Raw genomic sequence first — 25391 nt, forward strand, 5'->3', positions numbered from 1 at the left:
AGGCAAGGTATATCAACAAGGAATCAGACAGAACTATGAAGGATTGGTAACGTCTTATTCACAAGGAATAGAGCGTATAATTCACAGTGAGTGAATGTGACAGAGTCTATTATAAAGGGTGCAATGATAGCTGAGGTGATGATGTGCAGGTGAGGCCAATTAGAACTCCGGTGATTGGGATCGAGGTGGTGCATGGGAAATGGAGTCCGGGGTGGCCATATTTGGATGCTGCTGTGACTGATGGGAATCGGAGTTCATGACAGAACCCTCCCCCAATGGGCTCACTCTGGAAGCACTATTTCTCTTAGGTCTCTCCCTAGGATGAGGACCAGGGCATTCAGGATCAGGAGGCCTAGGAGGTGACCACAGGGCAGAGACAGGGTCAGAAGGCCTGGGAGGCGGCCACAGAGCAGAGATAGGGTCAGGAGGCCTGGGAGGCGGCCACAGAGCAGGGTCAGGAGGCCTGTGAGGCGGCCAAAGGGTAGGAACAGGGTCAGAAGGCCTCAGAGGCGGCCACAGGGCAGGAACAATGTCAGGAAGTGGGGCAACAGGAATAGGAGCAGGTGGAGTCGTAGGAGGTGGAGTTTCTGGTATTAAAGGCGGAGCCGTGGAAGACTCTGAGGGCGTAGCCGTGGAGGGTTTGATGAAGGCAAGTGGAGCCAGGAGAGGTTCAATGAAGGCAGGGGAGCCATGAAGGCAGGTGGAGCCAGAAGAGGCTCAACAGGTGGAACCATGGAGGGTGGAGCCATGGGAGGCTTGAGAAGTGGAGCCAGGGTAGGCAGAGCATTGTAAGGCTCAAGGGATGAAGCCGCAGAAGACTCAAGAGGCGGAGCCGTGGCAGGCGGAGCCATGGGAGGCTTGAGGGGTGGAGCCAGGGAAGGCGGAGGCACGAGAGGCTCAGGGGGGCGGAGCCGTGGAAGGCTTAGAGTAGAGAGCCGTGGAAGGCTTGGAGTAGGGAGCCGTGGAAGGCTTGGAGCAAGGAGCCGTGGAAGGCTTGGAGCAAGGAGCTGTGGAAGGCTTGGAGCAAGGAGCCGTGGAAGGTGGAGCCAGGGAAGGCTCGAGAGGCAAAGCCGTGGAAGACTCCGAGGGTGGAGTCATCGTGGTCAGGAATGCCGGCAGCGACTGGGGAATGAACTCTGTGGTCATGAGCACTGGCACTGACTGGGGAACAAACTCCATGGTCGTGAGCATTGGCAGTGACAAGAGAACGACCTCTGTGGTCGTGAGTATGGGCAGAGACAGGGGAACAATCTCCGTGGTCGTTAGCATGGGCAGAGACTGAGGAATGACCTCCGTGGTCGTGAGCATGGGCAGAGACTGGGGAATGACCTCCGTGGTCGTGAGCATGGGCAGAGACAGGGGAACAACCTCCGTGGTCGTGAGCATGGGCAGAGACTGTGGAATGACCTCCGTGGTCGTGAGCATGGGCAGTGACAAGGGAACAGTCGAGGCTACAGGCGCTGGCTCTGGGATGGTCGAGGCTAAAGGCGCTGGCTCTGGGATGGTCGAGGCTACAGGTGCTGGCTCTGGGACGGTCAAGGCTACAGGCATTGGCTCTGGCTCGTTGACCGTGGCAGGCATTGGCTCTGGCTCGTTGACCATGGCAGGCACTGGCTCTGGCTCGTTGACCGTGGCAGGCATGGGCGCTGGTTCGTTAACCGTGGCAGACATGGGCCCTGGCTTGTTAACCGTGGCAGGCATGGGTGCTGGCTCATTTACCATGGCAGGCACGGGCGCTGGCTCGTTCACCGTGGCAGGCGCGGGCGCTGGCTCATTTACCGTGGCAGGCGTGGGTGCTGGCTCATTTACCGTGGCTGATACCCCATGAGGAATGGCCTTCATGGCCAAATGCACCGACATCAGTGGGGAATCATTCACTTTGGAAGATAGTGCTGAAAACAACAAGGTACGCTCCGTGGTCGTTACCGCTGACTGCGATGGGGAATCAACCACCGGAGCTTGGCTAGTGTTAGCCCCCCCCAAAAAATTTATTTAGTCTTGCATATCCAATTTTCAAGGGTTCTGTGGTTTCATTAGGGGGTTGCAGTGTTTTCTTGACAATAGGCAAGGAACGATGTAACAGCAGAAGCTCAAGATGGATTGATAGATCTATGAATGAGTTGAGGGTAAGATGTTCATCCATGTATGCCAGCTCGGATCTTTGGGTTTAAACCTCGATGAAATATGGACTTGAATGCAACATCATTAAAACCACTTCCAGCTGCGATTGTTATGAACTCCAGGGCATAATCAGACACACAACGATTTCCTTGAGTGAGGTCTAAGAGTTTCTCTCCCATTTTTCTGCCATCAGGTGAATTAATAGCGATAGTCCGTGTAAGAGGAGGTGATGCAGAGATAGCTTGTGTGATGGGATCAACCTTTGCATTGAGACCAGTAAAGTATTTTTGTTGGTGTTCCATTAACTGTCCATGATGAGTAATAGCTTGTTTCCACTCCATGTTGTCTGCTGCATCCATGAGAATCGGCGAAGTATTCTGTCAGGAATTACACCAGGAGAGTAGGATGCAAGTGCAGTTTGGAGTTTTAATGAAGATAGGCAACAGTACAATACAAACGACAGGCAGAATCCAACAGTCAGTACATGCAGGAGGCCAGGCGATTGGCAGACAGGGATAATCAGGCAAGAAGCAAACTCGTGGTCAAAACAGGCAAGGTATATCAACAAGGAATCAGACAGAACTATGAAGGCTTGGTAACATCTTAGACACAAGGAATAGAGCGTATACTTCGCAGTGAGTGAACGTGACAGTGATAGCTGAGGTGATGATGTGCAGGTGAGGCTGATTAGAACTCTGGTGATTGGGATTGAGGTGGTGCATGGGAAATGGAGTCTGGGGTGGCCATATTTGGATGCTGCTGTGACTGATGGGAATCGGAGTTCATGACAAATATCATGAGGTCAGCGGCAAATGATCAGACTCTGGTTGCGGCCATCTCACTTTCGAGCGATGTGGGCAGGTGGGCTTCATTATATTTATCTATTATTGGGAAGGTTAATGCTATTATAATGAATTGTATTCCAAAATTTAACTACTTGTTACAATCTCTCCCTGTAGATGTCACCCTCTCTTATTTCAAGCAATTTGAAAGTATAGCGAAGTCCTTCATATGGAATGGTAAATGTCCCATATTACATTGTAACAAGTTACATAGGCCAATTGACAAAGGTGGGCTAGGCCTACCCAAGATTTGTTTTTATTATTATGCATTTGGTCTCAGATATTTGGCTCATTGGTCACTTCCACCTGAGAGAGCCCCTCCCTGGTTTTGTATTGAACAGGAATTTCTTGCCCCTATTTTGCCATTACAAAGCCTTTCTATTAAACAAACCGGAGTAGTTAAGTCACACCCCGTTATCTGCATTTGCACTCAGTATGGACAAAAGTGTCCAGAGTGTTTAATTCGGACATTTATTTAAATGTTGCATCGAGCATATAGCTGAACCCTAAATTATGTATTGAATGGTCCCCTTTCTGCTGGTCAGAGTGGATTGTGAGGGGGTTTACTACACTCGGTGACCTATATGAGAGTGGAATGTTTAGATCTTTTGAAAATCTGGTTCAACACTTTGATATTCCCAGATCTCAGTTCTTTATGTATTTACAGCTGCACCACCTGCTTTGTAATATTTTTGGGAGTAGCTCACACCCCCCTAGTGGGTGTGAGCTACTAGATAATGAAAAGGTCAAATCTTTTACAAAAATCTACTTTGGAATGCATGTGCCAGTGGCAGATACTCTGGGAGAGGTGATAACTGCTTTTGGAAAAGGTCATGAGGCATCAGTGTATTACTCCCTGTTAATTCAGGGTCTTGGGGATGGAGCTTTAACTTCTATTAAGAGATTATGGGAGAAAGATTTAAACTTGGTATTGGAGGAGGAAATGTGGGCTAGGATTCTAAAAAATGTCAAGTCTGCATCTAGAGATGCAAGGGTTCACCTTATGCAATTTAGGATTTTACATAGATTCTATTGGACCCCCTCTAGATTATACAGGCTTGGTCTTAAAGACACACCTACCTGCTGGCGATGCCAATCAGATGATGGAGACACAATCCATGTTTTTTGGGGGTGTGCTAAGATTCAAGAATTTTGGTTGAAAGTTCAGAGTTGTATGTGTGACATTTTGAGCACTCAAATTTTACTTTGTCCCAGACTCTGTATTTTCAGTGATGGGGCAGTCATAAATTTGTGGGACAATCACATTAAAAATTGGGTTCTGACCAGTCTCACGATCGGCAGACAATTTTAAGGGGTTGGAAGTCGGATGGAGAGCCCTCATTTTTGGAGTGGTGTGTGGAAATGGGGAGGGTGGCTACATTTGAGGAAGTGGTAAGTAGAAGGCTGGGGTTTTGGGATCTATTTGTTAAAAATGGGGCAATTATTTCGTTTTTTTGAGGGACTCTCAGGGAGGGGAAGTGGAGAGTGTAGTTTAATTATGTTTATTATTATTATTATTATTATTATTTTCTGGTTGTGTGTGTGTGTGTTATTATGTGGGACCGCAGGTGTGTTCGTTGGGGGTCAGGGTGAGATTGTATTAGTGGGGTTTGAATGTAAAATGTTGATTCCTTGTATATGTGTTGGGTTTTTCTTTGTCTTGTATATATGAATCAATAAAAAATGTTAATTACAAAAAAAAGAAGAAACCGTGCTTGTGGAATGGCTTTAGTAAGTGGTGAATCACGATTGTCAATTTGTCAATGACCAAGTAACTCATTTGTTTTAAGGCATCTGTCAAAGTTCACTACAGTGAGGTTAATAAAATGAAATAAAAAGTGTTTGTTTGCTGTATTTGTATGATTTTAGGATGATGGTTTAACTAGTACATTATTTTTCTACACTCCTTTTTCATCAGGGATGTACAATATGCTAGCGAGCTCATTAAAACTAATATAATATATCATTATATTACTTATAATATTTTGTCAATACATTTCCTTTTTAGCTAGTCTAGGAACTTTTTACCTTTCTGTGTGTTCATGTCCGGTGGCATACACAACTCCTCAGCAAATGATAATTAACTTCATTTTTAGAGGAGTTTTAAAGGGAAATTTAAAATAAACAAATGCTGCTCGTTGCTGTTGAATTCTTTTTTATGTTATATATACTTTGGCGGCCAAAAGTTTGTAATAATGTACAGATTGTGCTGTTTTGGAAGGAAATTGGTACTTTAATTCACCAAAGCGGCATTCAAACTGATCACAAAGTATAGTCAGGACATTACTGATGTAAAAACAGCACCATCACTATTTTAAAAAATAAGTCATTTTTGATCAAATCTAGACAGGCCCCATTTCCAGCAGCCATCACTCCAACACCTTATCCTTGAGTAATCATGGTAAATTGCTCATTTGGTACTAGAAAATCACTTGCCATTATATCAAACACATCTGAAAGCTATTTGGTTCATTAAATGAAGCTTAACATTGTCATTGTGTTTGTTTTTGAGTTTCCACAGTATGCAGTAGACTGGCATGTCTTAAAGTCAATATTAGGTCAAAAATGGCAGAAAAGAAACAGCTTTCTCTAGAAACTCATCAGTCAATCATTGGTTTGAAGATTGAAGGCTATACAATGCTTGAAATTGCCAAAAAACTGAAGATTTCATACAAAGGTGTACACTACAGTCTTCAAAGACAAAGGACAACTGGCTCTAACAAGCACAGAAAGAGATGTGGAAGGCCAGATGTATACAACTAAACAAGAGGATAAGTACATCAGAGTCTCTAGTTTGAGAAATAGATGCCTCACATGTCCTCAGCTGACAGCTTCATTGAATTCTACCCGCTCAACACCAGTTTCATGTACAACAGTAAAGAGAAGACTCAGGGGTGCAGGCGTTATGGGAAGAATTGCAACGAAAAAGCCGCTTTTGAAACAGAAAAACAAAAAGAAAAGGTTAGAGTGGGCAAAGAAACACAGACTGGACAACAGATAATTGGAAAAGAGTGTAATGGAAGCATGGGGTGAAATGTCACCTGAGGATCTAGACAAACTGACAGCTAGAATGCCAAAGATCTGCAAAGCTGTCATTGCTGCACGTGGAGGATTTTTTGATGAGAATGCTTTGAAGTAGTTTAAGAAGTTCTGAAAAATGTTTCAAATTGTAATAGTAATTTGTCAAATTATTAATGTCCTGACTATACATTGTGATCAGTTGAATGCCACTGTGGTGAATAAAAGTACCAATTTCTTTCCATATGTCATATATTCCCTGTTTTCTTTATTGACTTTTATGTTGAAATTCTTGTTTAGTTCCCATGTTTCTCTTACCTGTTAGCTTGTAGTCCTTTTGTAGTTTCATTTTATGACTGGTTTTCCCCTGATTGTTTCCACAGGTGTTCCTCGTTCCATTGTTTGTCCTTGTGTATTTAAACCCTTGTTTTCTCTGTTTCCTTTGTCAGCCTTCACATGTATTGTCATGTTCTGTACCGGGTTCCCTGTGTTTTGGTTTCTTTCTTATTCTGAGTTACTTTGTTCATCTTATGTTTCTATTAAAGGCTGCACTTAGATCCACCATCCTAGCCTGCCGTGTTGCAGAAAGAGGACTGATGCCTCTGGCTGATCCTCACTGGACGCTCTGCAAATATGTGGAGAAGGCTCTGGAACTTTGCAATTCCCTTTATATAGTAGATTATGGCGGGAACCCCGGGCCAAAACCTGTGTCTTCGGCTCCCTTGTCGAAGCCCTCCATGGCCCCTGTCTCGAAGCCCTCCACGGCCCCTGTCTCCAAGTTGTATGATCTGCCACTAATGTCAGTGCATAGGTCCATGAAGACCCAACCTCAAAAATTGTCTGCGCCCACACCTGCCACGGTCAACGAGCCAGCGCCCACGCCTGCCATGGCCAACACCCATGCCTGCCATGGCCAATGAGTTGCAAGCCTCCACCGTCCCAGAGCCAGCGTTGCCAACTTTGGCCATCTAGAGGAGGAGGAAGAGAAGAAAAGTTTCCGTTCCCAAGTCCCTTCCCATGTACACAAACACGGAGGTCATATCCAAGTCTCTGCCCATGCCCACGACTACAGAGGTCGTTCCCAAGCCCTGCGGCCGCCTCCCAGGCCTCCCGACCCAGTCCCCACCTTGAGGTCATCTCCTTGGTCTCCTGGCCATCCACCTGATCTGCTCTGGTCTCCTGGCCATCTGCCTGATCTGCTCTGGTCTCCTGGCAGTCCGCCTGATCTGCTCTGGTCTCCTGGCCATCCACCTGATCTGCTCTGGTCTCCTGGCCGTCCGCCTGATATGCTCTGGTCTCCCTGGTCTCCTGGCCATCCGCCTGATCTGCTCTGGTCTCCTTGGTCTCCTGGCCGTCTGCCTGATCTGCTGTGGTCTCCTGGCCATCCACCTGATCTGCTCTGTTCAACTGGCCATCCGCCTGAACTGCTCTGGTCTCCCTGGTCTCCTGGTTTAGTTCCCATGTTTCTGTTTCCTGTTAGTTTGTAGTCCTTTTATAGTTTAATTTTATGATTGGTTTTCCCCTGATTGTTTCCACAGGTGTTCCTTGTTTGTCCCTGTGTATTTAAGCCCTTGTTTTCCCTGTTTCCTTTGTCAGTCTTCACATGTATTGTCATGTTCTGTACCGGGTTCCCTGTGTTTTGGTTTCTTTCTTATTCTGAGTTAATTTGTTCATCTTTTGTTTCTATTAAAGGCTGCACTTTGATCCTCCATCCTAGCCTGCCGTGTTACACCATAAGAGCAAAATCTGTACATTATTCCAAACTTTTGGCCGCCAGTGTACATTATTCTGAATATATACAGTGGTGTGAAAAAGTGTTTGCCCCCTTCCTGATTTCTTATTTTTTTTGCATGTTTGTCACACTTAAATGTTTCAGATCATCAAACAAGTTTAAATATTAGTCAAAGATAACACAAGTAAACACAAAATGCAGTTTTTAAATGAAGGTTGTTATTATTAAGGGAAAACAAAATCCAAACCTACATGGCCCTGTGTGAAAAAGTGTTTGCCCCACCTTTTAAAACATAACTTAACTGTGGTTTATCACACCTGAGTTCAATTTCTCTAGCCACACCCAGGCCTGATTACTGCCACACCTGTTCTCAATCAAGAAATCATTTAAATAGGACCTGCCTGACAAAGTGAAGAAGACCAAAAGATCTTCAAAAGCTAGACATCATGCTGAGATCCAAAGAAATTCAGGAACAAATGAGAAAGAAAGTAATTGAGATCTATCAGTCTGGAAAATGTTATAAAGCCATTTCTAAAGCTTTGGGACTCCAGAGAACCACAGTGAGAGCCATTATCCACAAATGGCAAAAACATGGAACAGTGGTGAACCTTCCCAGGAGTGGCCGGCCGACCAAAATTACCCCAAGAGCGCAGCTACGACTCATCCAAGAGGTCACAAAAGACCCCACAACAACATCCAAAGAACTGCAGGCCTCACTTGCCTCAGTTAAGGTCAGTGTTCATGACTCCACCATAAGAAAGAGACTGGGCAAAAATGGCCTGCATGGCAGAGTTCCAAGACGAAAACCACTGCTGAGCAAAAAGAACATTAATGCTTGTCTCATTTTTGCCAGAAAACATCTTGATGATCCCCAAGACTTTTGGGAAAATACTCTGTGGACTGACGAGACAAAAGTTGAACATTTTGGAAGGTGTGTGTCCCATTACATCTGGCGTAAAAGTAACACCACATTTCAGAAAAAGAACATCATACCAACAGTAAAATATAGTGGTGGTAGTGTGATGGTCTGGGGCTGTTTTGCTGCTTCAGGACCTGGAAGACTTGCTGTGATAAATGGAACCATGAATTCTGCTGTCTACCAAAAAATCCCGAAGGAGAATGTCCGGCCATCTGTTCGTGACCTCAAGCTGAAGCGAACTTGGGTTCTGCAGCAGGACAATGATCCAAAACACACCAGCAAGTCCACCTCTGAATGGCTGAAGAAAAACAAAATGAAGACTTTGGAGTGGCCTAGTCAAAGTCCTGACCTGAATCCTATTGAGATGCTGTGGCATGACCTTAAAAAGGCAGTTCATGCTCGAAACCCTCCAATGTGGCTGAATTACAACAATTCTGCAAAGATGAGTGGGTCAAAATTCCTCCACAGCGCTGTAAAAGACTCATTGCAAGTTATCGCAAACGCTTGATTGCAGTTGTTGCTGCTAAGGGTGGCCCAACCAGTTATTAGGTTTAGGGGGCAATCACTTTTTCACACAGGGCCATGTAGGTTTGGATTTTGTTTTCCCTTAATAATAACAACCTTCATTTAAAAACTGCATTTTGTGTTTACTTTTGTTATCTTTGACTAATATTTAAACTTGTTTGATAATCTGAAACATTTAAGTGTGACAAACATGCAAAAAAATAAGAAATCGGGAAGGGGGCAAACACTTTTTCACACCACTGTATGGAATATTATTCTGCATTAAATATTAACTATTATTATGATGGCAGATGGGGGGGGGCCAGTGGGTTGGCTAGTGTTTATTGGGGTGGGGGAGAGGACTGATCAGTGGAGACACCACTGATCAGCACAGAACTGTGCGGTTTCACATCAAGCACAGGCCGGCCCGATGGTGGAAAAGCGGCTCAAGATAATGAAAAGGTAAAATCTTTTACAAAAATCTACTTTGGAATGCATGTGCCAGGTTCTTAGAAATTAGAGTACATTTGTATTAATGATGGTTTCATATGATTTTGAAAATACCATTTACCACAAAAGTTTTAATTTAACTTTTACAATGTCAGATGGTCCAACCACCAATAAAAAGTAATTTATAATGCATCTTGAATATATGTTAGTGTCCACATTTTAATAATTATTTATAAACACATTTTCATTATCATTCATCACTTTTTAATTAATATACATACATTTTTTGGTAGTTGCACCACATTATGCAACTTGAACTTAACTTACCTTGTCATAAAAAGGTCCAACAATCATTTTAAGAAACGTACAGACCTTGACAGACAGTCATGAGGGTTTAGAGTCCTCTTTGTGATATAATTTCCTGTTTTGTGATTTTCTCGTAACATGACATCAAAATTACTTTCTGCATGTTGGTTGCACCACCATTATCTTTGACACCCTTATTTGTCACTGAGTCATCAATTTAATACTAAGTAAGGGATGCAATACAGTCACCTGGTTAATATCACAAAAAAGGGTGATCAGAATTCTTCTATTGCCCTGAAGGCAACTCTTAATAATACTGTATTATACTGAGACATGTCGCCACTTGATGTCCAATGTAAAAAAAAAAAAAAAACAGTTAAAAAACACTGGTTTAGCGGTCATTATGCAAAAATATTGCTCAGAAATAAGCAAGGGCGTAGATTTGGTTTGAACATTGGGGGGTTGTATTGTGAAGCGTGGGGTGGGGGGTCTTGATTATGGAAATATTAATTTGAAACAATGGTGAGGTGAGCACTAATTATAGTGAAAGATGTCAACTTGCCTGGTCTATGTAAAAGGCTGTCCCAGAGCGAATCTCTCTGCGCTGTTTGAGGTCAGTCTCAGTAGTGTCTCTGGACAGAGCAACATATTCAACTTCTCGCTTTGTTAACTCCTAAAAAACAAGAAAAATAATTTGAGGATATAGTTCAGTATAGTTCATGTGAAATCCTCACAGACTGCACTGCTTTGCAGTTCATCAAGTATTGGTGAGTCTTAATGTGTCATGTTGTGTAAGTGTGTGATTGGGAGTGGTAATGTTTGAAATTACCAGGTACTGCATTGCAATTGAACGCCGCAGAGGACCAGGAGGGCCAATGAGGAACACATCCTGTCCAAGCAGGTCCTTCTGCATTATCCAGCGAAGGTGCTGGGTGATAGTTTGTGGTACAGCCTCCATCACTGCCAGAGAAAATGTATTATTGCAAAATGCTGACAATGTACTGTATCAAGCATCAAACTAAATAAGAGTTTGCTTAATACTTGGAATGATTTCCACTCATATTAATTAATTTTTGTACACTTGCATTTTAATTCTACAAAAATGTCAAGCCAGTGGAGTGATTATTAGTATTGTTTATTTGCTTGAACACTGGTGTAAATCATCACATGTTCCACTAATGTTTAACAACCAGAAGGTTTCCAGAAATACAACCAGAATACTTTTTGTCTTCATTTTGAATAATATATCTGTTGTTTGTATCATTTTAAACAAATGTATTTTTGTGAAATGTCTTGTGTGAAAAGTGTGCCTCAGTGATTTTTTTTTTTCTTTTCTCCCCAATTTGGAATGCCCAGTTTTCAATGCACTCTAAGTCCTTGTGGTGGCTTAGTGACTCGCCTCAATCCGGGTGGTGGAGAACGAACCTCAGTTGCCTCCATGTCTGAGACATCAATCCGTGCATCTTATCACATTACCGCGGAGACGTAGCGCGTGTGGAGGCTCACGCTATTCTCCACGGCATCCACGCACAACTCACCACACGCCTCACGGAGAGTGAAAACCACATTATAGCGACCACGAGGAGGTTACCCCATGTGACTCTACCCACCCTAACAACCGGGCCAACTTGGTTGCTTAGGAGACCTGGCTGGAGTCACTCAGCACACCCTGGATTTGAACTCTTGACTCCAGGGGTGGTAGTCAGCATCTTTACTCGCTGAGCTACCCAGTTTGTTGTTGTTGTTATCTAATGCAATGAAATTCATGCATTTAAGTGCCTAAATACATTTTGGGGCCACTTTATACAGTATGTGCATGCAGAGCACAAAACATTTGTGTACATGTGTATTGTATTACATTGTAACATTGCATTGTCTGCCTATTTGTATTGTTGCATGCAAAAAATTACTTTCATTATTCTATTATACAAACAGTTATTGCAGTTATTGTATTAGGACATTGCATACATGCACAGAAACACAAAACAATAATATGTCTTAAATGGCACAACACCAGCCATTTAACTCTATGATTTCACTATCATCAATAAACAACAAATGTTCATAACTAGCACATACTATGATTTACGGGCACAAGTTCTGGATTTCTGGGGGTTTTGAGGTGATATGAGATCTCGCCTATTTTTACTGTGTCACCTGTGGAGAAAAAAAAAAGTATGATTTAATAGCAAAACATGAAACAAATACATAAAAGAAAAACAAAAACAAACATACACTGTATACGAAGCTTATTTACAACCCTCACTTGTCAACAGAGCATATTATTTTAACATGTAAATAAGGAAATCTTTATAGAAGCTTGTTTAAGTTCACAGCCACTCAAAAGTTTGGACACATCTACTCAGTGTTAATTGTTACTATTTTCCTTATTTTAAAAAAATAAAAAAAAATAAAACATTGATATGTATTTACAAATGATATTAAGATCACAAGAAACATTCAAACTTAAGTCAAGTGTGTCCAAAAGTTTGACTGGTAGTGTATCTAAACCCCCAACATATTAAAAAAGAGGGACTTTAAGATATGAAGGAGTTGATGGTGTACTTTGGACCTGTCAGTGAATCACAACATAATACTACGCCACTTGAGTGACAGGTTAACCTCCAAACCTGCTGAAGCACAGGATATAAAATCAAGGAGATGTTTATTCTCGCTAATAAACAGACTGAGTACCTGAGGAGGTGTTGAGGAGTTTGACCTCATGAGCGCTGCACTTCCAACCTTCCTTTGACACCACAGGTCCCAAAATATGACGAATTCTCCTCGCAGCGACAGCTGCTGCTGTTCCTTTCATTAACATCCGCGAATGCATCCTGAATCTTTGAGATGAGCGGTTTAATTCAAGTTCTAAAGGTTATATTATTATAAATCTACTGTTATTTATTCATGCTTATGTCATGTGTGTTTATGCAAGGCACTAGACAGCTCTAGACGGAGTGCATTCAGTGATGGACAGACTCTGTCCGTTTCATAAATCTTCCGTGTGGAACCAGATGCCGCGCGTGCTATGGGTTCCGATTACAGAGCACTTCTGTATTACATGAGTAAATTTGTAGTCAGTAATGTAAACTACTAAATTACATTTTAAGTTAATTTAAAGTGATTGATTTTAGATTACTTTTGGATTACTTAAATTCGGACCTAATTCTTGTTTATTTCTTGTTTCTTTCTTGTTAATTCTTGTAATTCTTGTTTAATTCTTGTGCATTTGAGTAGAAAAATATGATTTGATTTATGATTTATGATTTGTGATTGTGATGATTTTTAGGTTACAAACTGGTAATTACAAGGGTATTATGCTATAAATGTGGTTTATGAGGACATTTCAAATGTCTCCATAATTGAAATCGCTTAAAAAAAAACATACTAAACGATGTTTTTTTTGAAAATGTAACAAAGTTTTTGTGAGGGTTAGGTTTAGGGGTAGGGTTAGGGTTAGAGGACAGAATCTATAGTTTGTACAGTTTAAAAATCATTATGTCTATGGAGAGTCCTCATAATGATAGCTGCACCAACATGTGTGTGTGTGTGTGTGTGTGTGTGTGTGTGTGTGTGTATGTGTGTGCGGGGAGAGATAACCCCTCTAATAATCAAAACATGTAAGTAAAACATTTAGTATGTTTTTTAAGTAATTTGAATTAAGTGGGACACTAGAAATGTCCTCATAAACCACATTTATAGCATAATACCCTTGTAATTACCAGTTTGTAACCTAAAAAAATCCACCTTTATACCATGATCAATGGAAACATGTAGATGCTTCACGCTGCAACCCCCACAATATTCAAGCCAAATCTACGCCCTTGTGTGTGTGTGTGTTTTACTCACCTGTGTGTGTGTTTTTAGGTCACCTGGAAACAAGCCACTACAGATGATCAGCACTTGAATGTGTGTCACTGGCTATTGCCACAATGTGAAGTAAATGAAGAAATGAGAAATGTCATCTGTTCCTGGCATATCCTCAGCACTAACTGTGCCTTCTGAACACCTTCTTGCAGCTTTGATGTTGTATACTAGTTCGTTGTGGTACATTGTTGACTATTGATTGTGACAGTATACTGCAAAAAAGGCTTTGTCCTTCGGATGAGACGGTAAACCGAGTTCCTGACTCTCTGTGGTCATTAAGAATCACAGGACACATTTCGTAAAGAGTTTTGTGTACTGGCGCACTAGTGGCATGAAAGTACAACTCCTATCTACTTGAATGGGGAAAGACAGAAATCTCCAGAACGGTTGGTCAAGATTATGATCAAATAACATTTCAAATCAACAGTAAACTAATGTACCAAATTGTGCTTCTTTAGCTCCTATCACACTATTTTTCAGGGTGGTCCAGCTAATGCGAATGTGCGTACTCGAGTTAACTAACAGGTAATGTCTGTATGCAGGGCAGTAGCAAGGTATTCTGGGACCCCGATTGTATATTGGTCAAGGCCCCTTTTCCAATTAAAAAAATACAGTTTAGAATTTGTTGTGGTGCCCCCCTGGACCTGTGGGCCCCTAGAATCGTTATTACCTTTCACCCCACTAGCTACGGCCCTGTCTGTATCTGAAATATGATTGGCTTTTTTACCTGTAAGGCGGGAATTCCTTTTCTACATCCACCATATTGAGTGTTCCACATTTCCCCATTTATTTTAATTCAAGTGGTCTGTCTTAGGCTCAATAGTCTCTGTTATAGTGTGTTCGTTCTTGTAATCGGAACTTTGCAAATTTACTGTATATCTCACTATTGATAAGAAAATAATTAGTTACTGTTACCATAGATAAGAGTAACACATAGTATTAATTGTGTAACATGTTACATTTTAAATTTGTGTTATCATATTGCAGTTGACTTTCAATTAAGTGTATTACTTTTCAGTAAATTACTTGGGTTTCACATTTCCAAAATAATATTATTTATGTAGAATATGTTTAAAATATGAACTATGTTCATACCCAGATAGCACACGTACATCTCTGAGATGTCTGTTTTAGATCTATTTATCTGGAAAGCATCGCAATCTAAATAACATCTGCTAAACATCTTAAAAAGATCAGATTTACAAACATTCTAAATCATAAACGTCTCAAAGACATCCGCTGAATGTCTTACTGACATCCGAGAGGAAACATCTTATAGACGTATTGCCGATGAGCAAACAACCTAAAAAATGCGTCTTCCATATGGGGGGCCTGGGTAGCTCAGCGAGTAAAGATGCTGACTACCACCCTGGAGTTCGCAAGTTCGAATCACAGGGCGTGTTGAGTGACTCCAGAGGGGTCTCCTAAGCAACCAAATTAGCCCGGTTTCTAGGAAGGGTAGATACACATGGGGTAACCTCCTCGTAATCGCTATAATGTGTGGTTCTTGCTCTCGGTGGGGCGTGTAGTGAGTTGTGCGTGGATGCTGCAGAGAATAGCGTTAAGCCTCCACACGCGCTACATCTCCACTGTAACGTGCTCAACAAGCTACGTGATCAAATGCGCGGATTGAGATCTCAGACGCAGCGGCAACTGAGATTCGTCCTCCGCCACCCGGATTGAGGCGAGTCACTACGCCACCATGAGGACTTAGAGCGCATTGGGAATTCCAAATTGGGGAGAAAAAGGGGAGACATTTTTTTTTTCATATGTAGGTGTGTTTGTGTTTCTGTGACAGTTGAGAAGTGTAATCTGATTACAATTTCAGAGAGTAGTAATTTGTAGTGGATTATTTTTGAGTAATTTACCCACACAGCACACATGCGACAAATGGTCCTCCAAAATCTGTCCTTGAGCTATTTGTAATTGAAACACTAAATTGTTGGTTCATTTTACAAAATTAAACATCATGCACGCACAAAAAGAATAAAATAAAAGAAAGCTATTTGAAACATCATGATGCTTATGTTGCAAACGTAAGTCTTTCTAAACTACAAACGTGTCAACATCACAGCTTGGTTTGTAAATGGAGGAATGGTCCATAGAGATTATTTAAAAATCATATAATGTGGGATTATGTGTGATAAACAGGTTCGATGACGTTATGGTTACGGGCTTCAATTCCTTATAGGGATTTGACATTTATCACGTGGAGAGAAGGAGGCTCAGCCTCTGGAAGACCCTCGTAGAGTAGGGAGGAGGAGTGGAGAAAGGGAAATAACACTCATTGTGAAAGACCGAAACCATATGTCCGACTGCACGATTTAAAAGTCGTTTTAATTGAAAACGAGTACGGAGAGATCCCGACCACAGGGACTAGGAGAATATGGAAGATGACTGCCAATATACTCGCAGCCCTGCCTGGGAAGAACTGGTCAGTGTTTCACATTTTTCTGTTCGGTTAAACATCAAAAAGACTCATAATCACAGATAGAGATGATCGCTGATTTGATAGGGCAGTAAGAGCTTGGTTTTATCGTGGCAGATCGCGATGTGAGAAAGATCGATACACTGATACACGAGGGATCATTTTCTCTCTTCTGTTGTGCTGATTAGACGACTTTACATTCCTCTACAAACTCACTTCAACTTTTTGAAGGGAATTGGTTAGTGATAGGCTATCAGATGTATCAAACTAATTAATGATCTTTTCTTTCTTGTTCCTCTGAGTCGGTCAGGCTTTTTAAGAGTACAGCTTATTTTACATGATGTATTATTATGCCACGGCTTAGTTAAATGAGCTACTCTTAGTAATTCGTTTAACATTGAATGGGAGGGATGTGCAATTATATGGTGCATTCTTAGTGGAAGCACAATTATATTTGGAAATGTGTTGTTTGGTGCTGTGTCCTATCCACATATAGCTGTGAATTGGTTTTTGATGAGACAGTGAAGAGCACTGTAAACATTGTCTGTAATTTTAAATGTAAAAGAGTGTAAACATTCTGTTTCAGATGTTAAAATTATGATTTTACCATCTAATTAATGGTCAAATTGTATATTGTAAGAGAATGCATGTATTTTTATGGTAAACTTTTGTTAAAATTACAATGAAAAAATTGAGTGTTCACTGAAGTCCATGCCTGACCTATCACATTTCATTATGTTTTATGGGAATTGTTCCGTTTCTTATTTTTAATAGCCTTTAAATGTACATTGGGGTGTTCTGTGTTGTTTTGTTTTTTAATGTAATTTAATCAGGGGCGTAGATTCCGGGGAGAGAAATATTTCACGCTATTCCACTGTGCACGCTTATACACATATGCTTACATAATCACTTAGCCAAGCCAGGTGTCAGATATCTAGCACAAAGATTTAGATCTCGGTCCAGATTGAAGTGTCATTTGGTCCAGATCCGGACCGGAGTCCGCCTATTGAGTACCCCTGCCCTAAAGCCAGAAACGTGCTCACCGTATTTTTTACACTAAATTTCTATGAAACACATGCAGCTGCCGGAATTTTTACTGTAAATTTAATGGATGTTTTTTTTTTTGTTTTTTTTTTATAAATATTTGGAAAGCAGATAAATAAAATCAATGGTTAGTTAAGGTCTACTTTTGCTTTATGTCACAAAACCCCAGATAAACAAAACTGCTCTACAGAGATGATCAGTGTTTTTTTGTTTTTTTTTAACCTCGAGAATATTTATTTTAATCTGTAATCTGAATGTTTTATCTACATTTTGAATGCATTTTATCATTGTGCATGGATTAAGTTTGTGTGCTGGTGTGAATAAATATATTAGAAAGAGCATTGATTAAACTGCACTCTTGGTCAAAGCCAATCCTAACTGAATTACTAATGAAATGTTGAAAAAAAATAATGATAGCCTATTAATAATGATTAGAAATATACACTACCGTTCAAAAGTTTGGGGTCACTTGCCTGAAAAGTTTCTCATGATCTTAAAAATGTTTTGATCTGAAGGCGTATGCTTAAATGTTTGAAATTAGTTTTGTAGACAAAAATATAATTGTGCCACCATATTAATTTATTTCATTATAAATCTAAAATGTTATTTAAAAACGTTTTTGAAATGGTTGACTTGGACCGAATAATAAAGAAAAGCAGCCAATAAGTGCCCAACATAGATAGAAACTCCTTCAATACTGTTTAAAAAGCATCTCAGGGTGATACCTCAAGAAGTTGGTTGAGAAAATGTCAAGAGTACATGTCTGCAAATTCTAGGCAAAGGGTGACTACTTTGAAGATGCTAAAATATAACACGGTATTGATTTATTTCGGATTTTGTTTAGTCACAACATAATTCCCATAGTTCCATTTATGTTATTCCATAGTTTTGATGACTTTACTATTATTCTAAAATGTGAAAAATGAGAGAATGAGTAAGTGACCCTAAACTTTTGAATGGTAGTGTATATTTTTAAAAACCTGCACGTTAGTTTATGGCTGTAAAAACATAAAACCTAAAAGGAACATTTTTAGAACGTTATGAGTTGGTTCCCCAATAATAATAATAATAGGAAGCTTACACTAATGTTGGGAGAACATTCTGTGTTTGCTGGGTAAAAGCTGCTATTTTGTATTAATTTATTTTATCTTAAATAAATTGTAACTTTATAACATTAACATTTGGTTAACATTATAGTGCTATTCTTGTTTCACCCAATCTGTTTAGTATACTGAGTCATTGGCCTTAAAAACACTGTAGTCTATGTTGAAAGGATGTGTTTGATACAGTATGTTGCTGTTTTCAAACCAATTGAGCTACCTAGGCAGCAATTTCCAATCTGACTCGGAAGGTGCCAATGATGCCCAGAAATGCTGTCTAGGTTGGCAGCTCACTAGGTTTTGATGCTCAGCCAGTTTTGTGGCTTAGTACTGTATCAGGCGGAGAAACATCTGTTGCTGGATCCTCGCCTCGCCATAGTTTCTAAGATGCCCGTCCGCCGCTAGGGTTTGCTACAGAGATTCCCTCCCAGTCCGAGTGTCTCAGCCCTCCATCTACCTACAAAATAACCGCCGCTTAAATCCTCAGGACATCCAGCAGGCAGACGTGTTTAAAAAAAGAAAAGAAAATGCACGGTACCCGGGCAGGAAAGTTTTACAGCAGCTCAGTTACAATGTTGGAATAAGTTTTGTCTTGAGGTGAGCGTTTGGGCAGAAAACCGCAAAAGCATGACGGCCAAAAAAGCCGCTTTCAAGCCGCTGTCCACCTCTCGCATACCGGCGGCTGAGCGCGTTCATAACCCGCAGTACTCTGACTGCTCTTCCCCGCAGGAGCCGGAGAAACCAGCGGCGACCGCATCAGGGCTTCACCATTCCGGCATGGGGGCTGTCGGGGGCTCGGGCTCGGTGGTTGACGAGTCCTCCGACAGCGAGGGAGAACAAGAAGGGCCGCAGAAACTCATCAGGAAAGTGTCAACCTCCGGGCAAATACGAAGCAAGGTAAGACACGCTGTAACATATTTGAAGCCGACGTATTTTGCTGTTCAAATCAAGGCCAGTAGAAGTAGCTGCTACTGTAGACCTGCACACATGCTAGAGATCTGTGAGCTCAAACACTGATCTGTTCCAGCTTCAAACATCTGGAAGGATTGGAAATTGATTCGTAGTGTTGCATTGCTTGTGCCATAATACAGTTTCTCATATTGATAATGCAGTAAATGCAACTCAGTAAAATGTGTTTCCTGACTTTACAAAGTCTTCAACCTGTTGATATGTAGTCAGGGCCACTTGTTGAAGAATCAGTTTTTGTGGAACGCAGACATTCTTTTCTTTTCCAATTAAGTCTTTTGGTTGCCTTGATCACTCATCATTTTAATAGCCATAAAAGCCTGTCTGTTTTGCTTTTTCAAGATTTTTGTAGTGTAAAATCAGTGGTTTTAAATGTATGGCATTTGTCATTTTTAATTTAAAGGTATGGTCTTTTTTCATGAATGAAGATGGGGCTGATTTTAACACGCATTTTAATATTTCCAAGCCCTCGTAAACCCATTAAATGCTAACGTGGTCTTTGATGGGTAAGGTAATGAATGGTAATTGAAGCCTCTTGATTCTGCACTCCTGACTCACTTGGCAAGACGACACCTCAGTCGCCTTGGCCCACCTTAACCATGTGAACTCTGTGAAAGGAACTGTGAAAAGTTCCTTTTTTCTGACCAGAACAAATCCACTTAATTATTGAGTGCTGCTCTCCACCCCCGCTGCGTTATTTAAAAAGGCTATATTTAGAGGCTGCCTGTTCTGTATGTGGAAGGGACCGATCTTTTGTGATGCTAATGATCTGACAGTTTAAATCACAGCACATGTGTAAATAAAGGCTCAATTTACAAGTATCTTTTTGAAACATAATTTCTGCTGTCATTAGTCAATGTGTACAGCTATTAACGAATGCAATTGCACATCCATGTCACTAATTCAGTTTTTTTCTAGACAAATATTTTTAATTTAAATTGAATTGTTTGAGATCTTTGCTGGACAGGGTATTTCTTTTGACACAAGTCTGGTATGTTTAAATAGAAAGATTATAGTGAACGTTTTAATGCCAAATTAAATAGTTTTGAATCTTAAGGTTTGAAAGTCCTAGTGATAGACCGATATAATGGCTCGGCCGATAATTCGGCAAAATATATATAAAGATTATGGGAAAATTCTGTCAAATGTGTCCAAACTCTTCACTGGTGTTTATGTCGGCCACCCTGCTCTCGAGATATCATTATCAGTAGGGATGCCCCGATACCATTTTTTTGAGGAGTATGAGTACCAATACTTTCTTTTTTAAATTTTTGCCGATACAGATTTATTTTTTCTGAACTCCATATCAACAGTTTATTTCAGTTTATTTCATCAAAATGGAAATGATTAATTGAAATTTAATGAAATGAAAATAAATCACTTAATTTTCAACATAATATTGTAGTATTTTTATCAAATTGAGTGCTTCTATACAGAACCTCTCAGCACAATCCAAAAAAACATTTTTTTTTTATTTTTATATATGAGTTATAAAAAAAATTTTTTTGTCAAATAACGTGCTGCATAACAGCACCACAGATGTGAGATATTTCTTAAATATAATACAATATCTATTTATTTATTTATTATTATTATTATTAGTAGTAGTAGTAGTAGTAGTTGAATTAGTAGTAGTTTTACAGTAAATATTATATAACTATACAGTAGTGATATATTTTTGTCATACTTTTTTCCATTTAAATTTAGCTTTTAGTTTGGCGGAAGCTTTTATTTGAGTAAAGCTCTTTCCGTTTCTGTGTGTTTTTGACAGTAGCTTCTCACCTCTGGAAAAGCAGGTTGCTATGTGACCCATTGTGATTGTTAAACCGCAAAAGGCTGCTATTTCATTTTAAATAAATATGTAGTCTGGAATTGCTGCGTGCTACATATTGAATTAGCGCTCTGCTCGCTGTCATCTGCTACAAACAGAGCGCTTGATGCTCATTATGGTGTTTTTCATGTATGGGCCATGGAGCTCTAAAAGGTATGAGCACTTTGTTTCTTTATGTCGGCACAACATCGGCTCCACACATTCGCTTTGAAGAGCGCAACACATTCAAACTATATATTTATCTAATTTAATCGCAGCCTTTGCTGTTTAATAATCACACTAGGACATAGCATGATTTCATTTGTGCACTAAATGTTTACGGAATGAGTGGAGTCTCTACCTTTCAATGTCAGTTCTGGCACTGTGTCGTGTGACTGATCACTCGTCAATGGCAACAGTTTTTGAATGACCAGCAAAGGGGAAACATGCTTTTTGGAACCACATGGAGTAGTTCCACATGGTTGATACTAACCAGCCAATTCCTGACTCCCCGCTCCCTTTGCCCTGGTAACCCTTTGCAGCTTACAATCAGGCCATCTGCAATCTCAGCGGGAAGTGCAGGCACATACATCTCAGTACGGAACAGGCGTTGGGGGTGACAGAGATGTGTGAAAGACAGTTAGCTGGTAGGTACTGTGGGCAGTGGGCTGTGATGTGTGCAGATCAGTGCTAATGGAGCATGCAGGTGCTCACTGCTGTTCCACCTTATTGTTTGCTTAACCTTGCATCCCATCATGTGTCCTGCTTGTACTGTGGCCACTCTCTCTCACTTACATACTTTAATCACACCAAGAAAAACACACCAGAGCTCTGTTTAAAACCTAGTGCTGCCTTGCTAACTACTGCCTAGTTTGGCAGCTGGCTTAAAGGCATCCTTACCAGCATATCACAATCACAGAGGGACAGATCACTCCAGATGATGTGGATCTACTATTGTTGGAGTGCACTGACATTTTTCCAACCGAGATTAGTTGATACCATAGTAACTACCCACTCCATCTTCATCAAGTTAATTGCCTGAGGGAGCAGAGTGCTGGATATGACAGCTTTGGCTTTGAGTAAAACCTCAGGCCATGATATCAAACTAAATGAGTGGTTATTTTCAAAAGTTAAACAACAACAAAAAAACAACAACAACAACAAACAAACTGTGCTATTTTGTGTCTTGTAAGTGTTAGGGTTATGGTTTCCGTAGCAATTGCGCTATTTTCCAGCTGGTTTTTTTTACGCAACAGCCTGTCTGTATGTGAACCAGTTTTACAAACTGACAGAATTGGAAGTTTAAAAAATGATGCTACAAGGTGTTTTTATTGGGCTTAGATGAGGGTCAGATATTAAACAGGGCTTTGGACAAAAATGCCACAGAAATGAAAAAAAAAAAAAAAAAATATATATATATATATTTTTTTTTTATTTTTTTTTAATCATACAATTACATTATTATTATATAAAAATGCCACAGAAATGAAAAAAAAAAAAGATATATATATATATTTTATTTTTTTTAATTTTTTTTTTCATTTCTGTGGCATTTTTATATAATAATAATGTAATTGTAGACCACTATATACAGGACAAAGTGGAATGTGGTGACATGGCCTGTGTCTCTGAGTGGCTGTACAGAGCTCAGTGAAGCTCTGTGGGCCGATGCCTTGTAATTTAGTGGGAGAGCTCAAGTGTATCAGAGCATTAGAACCTCTCGTTTCCCCACAGACATCAATAGAGAATATTGTGCACCAGATGCTTTACGCATACCAGCATCTCAGAGCATTCCCATTCCTTCACACACATGCAAACACCAGGAGGTGACAGCAGCTACCCTGCCCTCTGCAGCAGCTTATTTAGAGCTTACAGACAAGATGAAACATATACCGGTATTAATATGGGCTCTATTTTCATGAGCGTGCAAAGCGCAACGCTATGCACAGCGATCGTGCGCTACGTCTTATCCAATTTAATCCAATAATTGTAAGCACAATTTTCATGCCAGCGCAAAGTGGAAGTGGGTGTGTATGAGAGGGTTTGCCCTCTCTGTGGGTGTACGTGCGCAAACTGTGGGTGTATTTTATGTTAATAAAGTGGCGCAAGGCGCAATTAGCTATTTTTCTGAGAAATAGGTCATTGCGCTAAGACGTTTCAAAAGCACGTCTCTTTGCAGCGAAGTCCAAATTCAGTTCTTGCATTTGCAGTTTTGAGATTTCACCAGCAGGTAGTAATGAAGTTCATGTCCAAACTCTGAAAATATAGTGAAACATCAAATTATGACAATCTCCATTGCAGCAGTTTTATGAAACAAAAATGTATGAGATTTTTGTTAAACTATATTTAGGCCAAGGTTTATTTTTCAAATGTATTATTTTGTTTATATTTACAATTGTATTTATGATCTAATTTGTATGGGTACTTTTACACCTGTTGTCGTAGAGTGATTTTTAAGTCACTGCAAAAGAGGCCAGTGGAAGAAGTTGGAGAGGATAACATTTTTGGATTTAGAGAGATGATTACATTAGATTTTTTTTACGACTTCATTATTTTAATTAAAAGTGTATTCAGTAATTTGGGGCTAATTTAAAAAGTTTAACGAATGAATTGTATTTTTGTGAAGAGTGATCTGAATTGTGTACACTCACAAGAGATGAAGACTGTACTCATAATAGTTTTCTATAAAAAGTGTTTTTATTATACATGGTGCGGGTCACCCCCTTCAATATGTTTCGCCATGTTGAAATAACATGGTCCGCTGTGTTTCATTAAACATCGAAGAAGAAAATCCTCACACACATTGGCTGCCGCCTATGTAGCTACACGTGTCTATGCTTAGCACAGTGTTGTTTGGTGATGCGAAGAGCGAAAAGAACACAATGGAACATACTTTTATCATGCTTTAGCAGCGGAGACAACAGGAAATTCAGTAGCTGTACTGCCGAAGAAGTACCAAAAAGTTCCATAGCAAGAAGACAGAAAGATCGGTACGGCATACACAAGGTTTAAAGATCACAGCTATAGTAAGGGGGCCCATATACCTCCACCTCTATGAAATGGCATATGTCTTCATTCGTTTAGTGCAAAGTAGCTTGGCACAGTGATTGTTTTGGATTTTGAGTAAACCATGACATTGGTTTGCTTGGAAAACCAAAACAATTCTAAACTTTCCTTTACCTTGACATTCTGTATCGCTTGATAATTGAGGTTTATTTCACGCTAAGCAGTTCTCTAATAAAGGTAATAACTGTCTTTAGTAATAACGTGAAATGTAGATAGTCTCCAAAGATTATTGAGATGAGGGACAATAATAATCTGTCCTTAACTGTAGAAGTTCGTTCACTTGAATTCTGATGTTTGTTTTTAGGCAAAGCAGTTATATTATAGTAGTAATAAATAACTTCAGAAATTACCTCAAACTCTGACATTTTCCAGATGCAAATGATATTCCAGATCTGGAGGGGGCAGCAGAATTGATCATGCTGATCCACGTCGATAGATGGCAGTACAGTGTCTAACACCACTGTCGTATCAGTACTTAAAGTACACGAAGAAGAGCAATGCTAGCACTAGCTAGAGAACTACTGAATGCCCCTTTAATTTTTTGTTTAGTTTGAAATGTTATTTGAATTTAGATATATTTTTGGTTTAAGTTTTTCGTGTTTCAAATAATTAATTTAATTTTTAAAGCAAAATCGACCGGTAGAAGTGACGTGAGTGCAAAAATCCACAGCCTAACCTGGAAGGCCAATACAATCACTGTTAATAGCCATGATTTGTGTGTTAGTAGATGAAACTGCTTACATTACTTACATTCTCTTACATGGACTATATAATAACTGGGGAAGAACCTTACCTTTAGAATTAAATTACACTTGACCCAGCCCATTAGCACTTTGAGCAAGCGATTTCGCCAAACCCATTTGCGCCTAGACTTAGCGCATGCTTGCACGAAAATACCAAAACTTCATGGCCTTGCACATTGATCTTGCACTTATGACTTATTGCATAGCGCTGCTCTTAGTGCTAGCGCTCTTAAAATAGGGCCCCATGTCTTATATCCAAGTAAAACAGAATATGTTGCAGAAAATTATGTAGGACGGGACATGATTTTATCAAATTGGGATTTGATCCATTGAATCAGATTTTATATTATTGGAGGTGGAGAAAGTTATTATCGCAAATTAATTTATGAAATGTTTATGAAAGCAAACATTTTCTTTCTTTAGAATAATGCCCACTGATGCATCAGGTGCAATGAGACATTTATTAAGAAACTAA

General features: G+C 40.2%; 2 protein-coding genes across 6 annotated transcripts in view; one reads left to right on the top strand and one right to left on the bottom strand.

Annotated features, from left to right (window-relative positions):
* The window catches only part of vwa8 (von Willebrand factor A domain containing 8), a 166877-nt gene extending 154022 nt beyond the window's left edge, over positions 1-12855 (bottom strand). Inside the window, exons 1-4 of the mRNA XM_051708491.1 lie at positions 12587-12855; positions 11972-12049; positions 10722-10852; positions 10455-10565 (exon numbers count right to left, since the gene is read on the bottom strand). Of these exons, the coding sequence (XP_051564451.1) occupies positions 10455-10565; positions 10722-10852; positions 11972-12049; positions 12587-12725 (459 nt within the window). The 5' untranslated portion in view covers positions 12726-12855. The remainder of the gene's footprint in view (positions 1-10454; positions 10566-10721; positions 10853-11971; positions 12050-12586) is intronic.
* Positions 12856-16048: 3193 nt separating this feature from the next.
* dgkh (diacylglycerol kinase, eta) overlaps positions 16049-25391 on the top strand; it is a 140523-nt gene continuing 131180 nt past the window's right edge. For 3 of the 5 annotated variants that reach the window (XM_051708500.1, XM_051708503.1, XM_051708501.1), the window contains exon 1: positions 18959-19228. In XM_051708500.1, the coding sequence (XP_051564460.1) occupies positions 18959-19228 (270 nt within the window). Of the gene's footprint in view, positions 16194-18958; positions 19229-25391 lie in introns of those variants that run through there. The other 2 variants (XM_051708502.1, XM_051708504.1) reach the window with 1 other exon arrangement.

This window comes from Myxocyprinus asiaticus, chromosome 10 (genome assembly GCF_019703515.2).
Source record: "Myxocyprinus asiaticus isolate MX2 ecotype Aquarium Trade chromosome 10, UBuf_Myxa_2, whole genome shotgun sequence".
In the NCBI taxonomy this organism is placed as follows: domain Eukaryota; kingdom Metazoa; phylum Chordata; class Actinopteri; order Cypriniformes; family Catostomidae; genus Myxocyprinus; species Myxocyprinus asiaticus.